We start from the raw sequence: 8,623 nt of genomic DNA, 5'->3' as shown, positions 1-8,623 counted from the left end.
GAAGTAAACTTTATGATGATGGAATAATCTTGTTTTGTGTTTGAAGTGCATAAAATTATTTAGAAAATAAAAGATATATAATACATTTAATAAATTAATAAACCTTTCTGTTCGTTTTTATAAAAAAATACTTGTAATTTGAAGTTTAAAATACGAATGAAGAATGTGCAATAAACATATCTGAATAGAAAATAACTTATAGTGTATTTATATGAAGTTTGCATAATTTTGAAATAGAAACAATGCCCTATTATCCTCTGCTACGAGAGAAATATATTAAAATATTTCAATTGCAATTAGTTATATTTGTTAACATAAAATAATGAAATATTTAGAAAAATTGCTCATTACAGTAATTTACTTACTAATTTATAATATTATGCGAAAATATTTAAGTACAAAAATAATCGCAGAAGAAAATATTATAAATATTATATTATAAAATATTTAATAACAATAATCCTTAAAAAATCAAATTTAATATAATAATACATTTTTATTGATGAATATATTGAGTAGCATTGGACACTTGTATAAATATTTTTTATTTATATAAAAAACAAATAAAATGAAACATGCCAAGTAGTTTAATTTTATTACCTATAACAGAATTTAGGCTTCAACTGTGAACTTTTGATCAAAGAAATAAATAAAGTTAATTAATCATCAGTCAGTCAAATAAAGCTCGATGATAACTAATTATTTTAAATTATTTATTGTTTATTTCCAAATATGAAAATTCTAAGAAAGTCAATTAAATAATTTTTCAGGTATTTCAAGGATCAGAATAAATTTTAAATTTTGCTTATTTGAATTCAACTTTTGATTCAAACGTGTTAAATTAAATATTATTATATTTTATTAGTTTGAAAAGTTAGAAAAGTATATGAAATAGAAACGCTTCATATGTTTTTATAAATCAAAGTAAATAAAATTTTTATATTTTAATTTTTATTGAGAAATTCGATCAATAATTATCTGTATTTTAGGACTGTATTATATTTTTTGGAATTTTCCATAATACCGTTTAAAAGATTTTTCGTGTAACTTTACTTACTTAGAGCTTATTTTTTAAAAATCCATTTTTATAACGAGATTTCGTTATTTATTTTTGTTGATTCTTGTCATAATTTTGGTATCGATTTTATTTACTAAAAATCTTAAATTTGAGTTAAAAATTCTTGTTAACTTAGTCAAATAAACAAATGTTACTTAACGTAAAAATATTTTATAAATATTTATTGATAAGAATTGATTTTAACCATAAATTCTAAAATACTGTATGTTAAAAATTAACGTACAGTACTGGATTTATTTTAAATCCTGATTATAGCGATATTAAACAGTTCAAATGCAACTAAATTAGATACGGTGACATTTCACCACATGCGAAAGAAATGTTTGTAAAGAAATTAGTACCTAAATTTGTTTGGCACCAACAGCAGTTTCGTTTGTATAAATATTTTAAAAAGTCCAGCAACGAGCTGCNGTTTTTATAAATCAAAGTAAATAAAATTTTTATATTTTAATTTTTATTGAGAAATTCGATCAATAATTATCTGTATTTTAGGACTGTATTATATTTTTTGGAATTTTCCATAATACCGTTTAAAAGATTTTTCGTGTAACTTTACTTACTTAGAGCTTATTTTTTAAAAATCCATTTTTATAACGAGATTTCGTTATTTATTTTTGTTGATTCTTGTCATAATTTTGGTATCGATTTTATTTACTAAAAATCTTAAATTTGAGTTAAAAATTCTTGTTAACTTAGTCAAATAAACAAATGTTACTTAACGTAAAAATATTTTATAAATATTTATTGATAAGAATTGATTTTAACCATAAATTCTAAAATACTGTATGTTAAAAATTAACGTACAGTACTGGATTTATTTTAAATCCTGATTATAGCGATATTAAACAGTTCAAATGCAACTAAATTAGATACGGTGACATTTCACCACATGCGAAAGAAATGTTTGTAAAGAAATTAGTACCTAAATTTGTTTGGCACCAACAGCAGTTTCGTTTGTATAAATATTTTAAAAAGTCCAGCAACGAGCTGCTTAACTTTCGCAGCAAAATTTAAAAGTGCGTGTGTGGCGTTATGATATTTTATTATTAAAAACTTTGTATATTTATAATTATTATAAAATTGGAAAAAGCTTAATTTTGAGAGTAGAGGTTAGTTTTATAAAAAATTGTAAATGCTGATAACTATAAAATCATCATTAAGACCGATCCTATTAGAGATACGAGGCACGAACTTTTTTATCTCTTCACCTCGTCGAACTTTAACCACCAAAATTTAATAGCATCGATCCCCTAATACATAGCCTACCTGTAAATTTTCAGAAATTTTCGACATAAAGCACAGGAGTTATTAAGCTTTACAGTGTATAAGAAAAATCGCGCCACAGAAACATTCATACGTACAGAAAAAACCGAATGTTTTTGAATTTCTCAACGTTTCAAGGTGTCCTAAGTCCAAAAATTTAAAAATCTTCGGAGAGGAGTCATTTTTCGACCGATTGCCGTACTTTCCTTCTGTTACGTATGAAGGAGACGAGAAAGTAAAATATGAATTACTTGAAATTATGTTGCAAATTTGCTAGATTTGATAGAAAATATCAGATTGCATGTGAGAAGTATTGCGGTCGGTTGTTGAACACACTATTTATCGCTGTCAGGTTTTATATCTTTAGAATGGGGACTGTATCTTGAGCAGTATCCCGTACATCGTTAAGATCTCTGTATAGCACGAGTGTCTTGTGCAAATAAAATACTTGTTGTTTGTAATTCCAAAAGTGTCATAGTGATAAATAGAATGTCGTGATTTGAGATGTCATTATATCAAATTTAGTTGCATTTAGACTGCTAAATATCTCTGTAGACTGCGTTGGATAAAGATACTCTAATTACCATCATCAATATTTTCAAATTAAGTAACTTCTTACAGTATTTTAGTTTAGTTTACCAGTCTAAACTTTTATCATTTTATTTACAATAATGTTTCTCAGAAAGAAGTTATTCTTTTTATCTTCACTAATGAACTCATTCATAGATTACTGTCATTATTAGGATCTCTACAGAAAATTAACTGTTTCTTGAGGATGAATTTTATTTTTTATTTAATAATATTTTATCTTTACTATAAGTAATTTCTCTATTATTGTATATTAATTCCTCACAACAATAATTAGTTTATGCTAAAATTATTACATTTAAAAAATCTTTGAAAATTTGATTCAAATACAAATGTTGAAGAATGTTATTCGTAAGAAATGATTAAAATTTCAAATGTGAAAATTAATGTTAACTTACTATAATTTATAGCATTATAATAAACATCATAATTTTAAATTTAGAAATTATACTATTTTAAGAAATTTTAATGATATAGATAGAAATTATATATATTTGAAAAAATAAGAAAAAGAAAATTAGATGTTTACTTTAGATTTTTATTATTTTTCTAGTAATTTTCTTAAATATGAGATTCATTTTTTATTAATTTCTTAATATTATATTTAGATTATCTCACTTCTACGGAGGAAACTATTAAAAATAAACATACTAATTTATTATAATAATTTCTTTGGGGGCGCTGCTTGCAGTCGAGCGTGTTAGTGAACTTTTACGTGAGCTTCTTTGAAGTCCAAATTATGGAAAATATCGAATTTTGGATTATGGTGTTCGAGTTGTTGTTATTTCTGGGCGGAATAGAGTTAAATCCTGGTCCTGTTGATCGTACTCCGCCGCATTCACAGATTCAGGCATCGGCATCCACTGCTAAACGACATCGTTCTCCGAGTGAACCTTCATTGAAAACGGCGAGATTAGAAGATTTCTTCCCTTTAAAGTCAGACACAAGTAAGTCTATTCCTGGGGAGGTTATTTCTTATTTGGATGACCGATTTGATAAGCTTTTTTCGACGTTAAATGAGGTAGTTGCGAAGATAGATTGGTTGGCTAATTTACATAATGACCATGATCGGCGTTTGACTCAGTTAGAAGCCAAACTAGGAGAGATTTCTAAAATTAAAGATGATTTGCAACGGGAAAACAGTTTGATTTTGTATTCTTTGGACAAGGTGTCGAATGAAGCGAGAAAGAAAAATTTCTTAATTAAAGGTTTGATTGATGATGGTTCTGATTTGAATAGGAAGGTGCAGAACCTGTTTTATACATTGATAGGTGAATCAAGACCTATTCCAACGGTTAAGATAGAGAAATTTAAACGTTCAGATATGGTATTGGTGGAATTGCAGTCATTTGCAGACAAAAAATTAATTTTTGCTAATCTTGGAAAGATAAAAGCCAATGACGTATTAAAAAATATACAAATTTTTGAAGATTTATGTTGGCGCTCAAGATTGAGACGGAAAAAGCTTCTGCCTTTTTTACGTGCTTATAGATTGGAGGGCAGGCGAGTTCGATTGATGGCCGACGTTTTACAGGTTGCCTCAGAGAGATATACTTATGATTTGGCTAGAGGAGAATTATTGAAACTTGATTTTTTAGTGGAAAGCCGTGTAGTAGATTCTCCAAATGTTCTCTCTCCGATTCAGGGAAGTGTACAGTAGAATTGAAAGTTTCAGCATGGAACTCCCAGGGCGCCTTTCTGACTAATCTGAATGATAATGGTTTTGTTGAACATATTACCAGAACTGATATTTTGGGACTGACTGAGACTTGGTCTACAGTTCCTTTATGTTCGAGAGTTAAAAGTATTAACTGTAAATTTAAAGTTTTTGAGATATTGGCCACCAAAAATTTGGGGAGAGGTAGACCATCGGGTGGGTTACTTTTGGCCATAAGTGGTGACCTGGGAGAAGTTAATTTGCTTCTGTCACGGCAATACATGATGGTTGTTAAAGTGAAATTTAATCGGAGGCAAAGTAGAGGATTACGTGAAATGATAATCATATTGGTTTACCTTCATATACCTATTTTTGATCAATTAATTTCAAGACTAGAAGATTTGATCTCTGATTATACATCAGATTACGATCTTTTGTTGATGGGTGATTTTAATGCACGAATTGGTTTGACAATGGACTCTTTTTGTGGTGGGAATGTGATTTCGAATATTCGACTGTCAAACGATAAAATTTGTAACAAAAGAGGACAGTTGCTTATTGACCTGGTGAAATCTTATAACATTTACATAATAAATGGTCGTTATCCTTTCGACTCACCAGCTGACTTCACTTATATATCTGGATTGGGTGCTTCAGTAATCGATTTAGTGATTTTGAGCGAAGGTTTGGTGGCGAGACTACGTGATTTTGTTGTTTCCGATGACTACATGTCTGACCATCGTATGCTGAATTTTGGAATTTTGATTGATACTGATGAGGATAGACAACTAAGTTTGATTGATAGGACAAAACGATTAACTTGGAAGGAGGATAGATCCACCCTATATTCCGAGGCAGTTTCGGTTGGATATGCAAACGTTGTCTTAAGTGGTGGAATGGAGGATAGGTACTCTGGAATTCTGGATTTGATTAAGACATCAGCTGAACAATGTGGAATGTTTTCATACTTAGGAATGACGAAAATACCGTCTTCAGTTTGGTTCGATAGTGATTGTAGAACAGCGAAGAGACTAAAGAATAAAATGTTGAGGAGGTTTCGGATATCCCGTAGTAAAGACGATTTGATGTATTATTGTGGTTATAGGACTGCCTTTCGATCATTGTGTAGGATAAAAAAGAAGAATTATTGGTCAAATATTAGTAGGCAGCTGCAAAATACACGTTCTTCTAGACAGTTTTGGTCTATTGTTAACAGATTTAGTATGATAAAAAAACCCGATAGTCAAATTCCTCTTCAAGACTGGGAACGTTTTTTGGAGCATGACTTTTGTCATCCAATTTCTGATTCAATTCTTGAGTTTGATCATGAAAACGTTTCTCCCATTTTGGACGCTCCAATTTCATTATCGGAGTTAAAGATATCAATCTGTAAACTTAAAAGAAAATCAGCTCCTGGCATGGACGGTATAAATAATGAATTTATTATTTATTTACCTGATGAGGTGTGTTTAGAATTACTTACATTATTTAATAAGATTAAGGAGACAATGATATTTCCTGAGCATTGGAGAAATGTGATGTTGAAAATGATCTACAAGAAAGGAGATAAATCAAAGCCTCAGAATTATCGTCCAATTGCATTGCTTAACACTTTTAGAAAATTGTTTACTGGAATATTGGCAGATCGGTTGAGTCAATGGCTAATGGAATTTAATATTATTTCTCAGTTTCAAGGAGCATTTGTTCAAGGAAGAGGAACTATGTATAATGTTTTTATACTTAACGGGTTAATACAGTATGTTTTGTCAAGGAAAAGACGTAAAATTTATTCGATATTTGTGGATCTGGAGAAGGCGTTTGATAGAATTAATCTTAATATTCTGTGGCAAAAGCTATATTCAATAGGACTTTCAACTTCGTTTATTAGGCTACTTAAAAACCTATTTTGTAATACAAGGTATTATGTGAGTGACAACTTAACAACTACTAAGGGCGTTATTTCTGGTGGGGGCTTACCACAGGGAGAGCCTTTAAGTCCTTTGCTGTTTATATTATTTATTAACGATTTACCACAACTGTTCTCTACTTCAGAAATTTCGGGCTTTGCACTAGGAGATACTGTTGACTTGCATTGTCTAATGTATGCAGATGACGTAATTTTGTTGGCAGATTCAAAGACGGGTTTACAGCGAAAACTTTCTTTGCTGGTTGATTACGCAGAAAGAAATGACCTCACAGTTAATTTACAAAAAACGAAGGGAATGGTTTTTCGCAATGGAGGTAGATTATCAAAATCTGACAAGATATTTGTGAATAACACTGAAATTCGATTTGTCACATATATTAAATATTTGGGAATACATTTTTCTTCATCAGGTACATTTAATCATCATTTTAGTTTGATAGACGAAGATATTCAGAAAAAGACAGGGTACATTCTCACTGTACAGAAACGTATGAAGCTAAACTCTATGAGAGGCATGTTTAGGCTTTTTGACGCTTTTATTGGTTCCAGGCTGTCTTATCTATTTCCGGTTTGGGGTTTGGAATATCTGTCTAAAATGGAAAAAGTTCAGATGAAATATTTTAAGAGACTTTTTAAAATAGAACGTTCAATTTCAAGTTCTGCAGTTCGTCTTGAGTTGGGAAGACCACCATTGGAACTGAAATTTGTTAAGGTTATTGTTTTGTTCTGGTCAAAAATCATGGAGTTACCCTCATGTGATTTGCGTCGAATAACATATAATGTTTTGTTAACAGCAGTTAAACATGGTAAGAAAAGTTGGCCAGCTTCAGTTAAAAATATTTTTGATGGCTTGGGTTATTCCTTTTTATTTTTATCTCATTCAGCTTCTTTGTTGAGAACCCATTTAAATGCACTAATTCAAACTAAGTCAGATCAGTTGTGGAACTGGGATATGTCTTCAATATCAGCTAAACGAGTTAATCTGTGTGAATCACGCTTGGTCTGGTGTACAGCAAGTTACTTGAATTGTGAGACTAATTTTTCTACAAAAAGCCTTATTATGCAACTCAGACTAAACAGATTTCGAATTTTGTTCAAGGGTTACCGGATAAATATATCCAGTGAAGGGTGTTGTGAATTCTGTGGTGTAAAAGAAAAAGAAGATCTTCTGACTCATTTGTTTGAATCCTGTCAAGTGACATACCAACTAAAATGTTCTGTATTAGGGGAGGAGTTTAGATGTGATTATTTGAAGAATGAGGTTATGTCAAAAATGACCTTATTTAAGCTCTTCTCCTTTTTCTCTAAATCTTTGGAATTTCTTCGTTAATTTTACTATGATTTGAATGTTTATATTATTATTTAATTTGTCCCCATTGTAAGAAATTTAAATTTAAATCAATAAACAACAATAATAATAATAATAATAATAATAATTTAATTAGTATAGAATTTATTCAACTGAATAATTAAAAAATATTATTAAATTGTATTTACAACGAAATTTGCTTAATTGTATTTACTACATGTTTATAAAGGAAATTCACAAAGGAAAAAATAATTTATATTTTTATAGATTTAGCAGTTAAATTTAAAAAAAATTTAAATGTATTTAATAGGATTAAGATGCACAATGCAAATTTTCACAGATTTACAACTTCTTACATCTTTCATCATTACTCAAATCAAATTATATAGGATTACCATCGTATATAATACAGTTTGATGTTAATCTTATATAATATAATTTCACTAATTACAACAAAAAGTTTATTTATTCCAGCCTGTTCAGTTATTTCTAAATTCTGTTATCTCGAGTAATTAGAGATGAATGAATGTAGGAAAACAAGCAATCTGAATTCATTAGAATTTGCAAACAACATAAAAATTCACGATTAAATATTTTAGATAATTTATTATGAGATTATTATGATGAAACGAAGTTTCTTGTTTTATTATGCAACTTTTTATCGCTTATAAATATGTTGATTGAATTTCTTGCACCTTTATTATATGATATAAGCATTCCAAGCATTTAAAATAACCTATATATTAATGTGTGAGTGTGTGTCTTATATATCAATATCTTATATCTTAAAACAAATATTTA

The 8,623-nt window shown here is 29.1% G+C and overlaps 1 protein-coding gene across 1 annotated transcript; it reads left to right on the top strand.

Moving 5' to 3' along the window:
- The first annotated feature begins 3,668 nt into the window (after window positions 1-3,668).
- Window positions 3,669-4,589, top strand: LOC111630363. The gene has a single exon (XM_023374451.1). It carries the CDS (start codon window positions 3,669-3,671, stop codon window positions 4,587-4,589), a length of 921 nt encoding a protein of 306 aa, XP_023230219.1.
- The last annotated feature ends 4,034 nt before the right edge of the window (window positions 4,590-8,623 follow it).

This window comes from Centruroides sculpturatus, unplaced genomic scaffold (genome assembly GCF_000671375.1).
Source record: "Centruroides sculpturatus isolate CEXI.00-Female unplaced genomic scaffold, Cexi_2.0 scaffold567, whole genome shotgun sequence".
NCBI classification, from domain to species: domain Eukaryota; kingdom Metazoa; phylum Arthropoda; class Arachnida; order Scorpiones; family Buthidae; genus Centruroides; species Centruroides sculpturatus.
The sequence above is the reverse complement of the archived record's forward strand: the minus strand, read 5'-3'. Positions and strand labels throughout refer to the sequence as shown.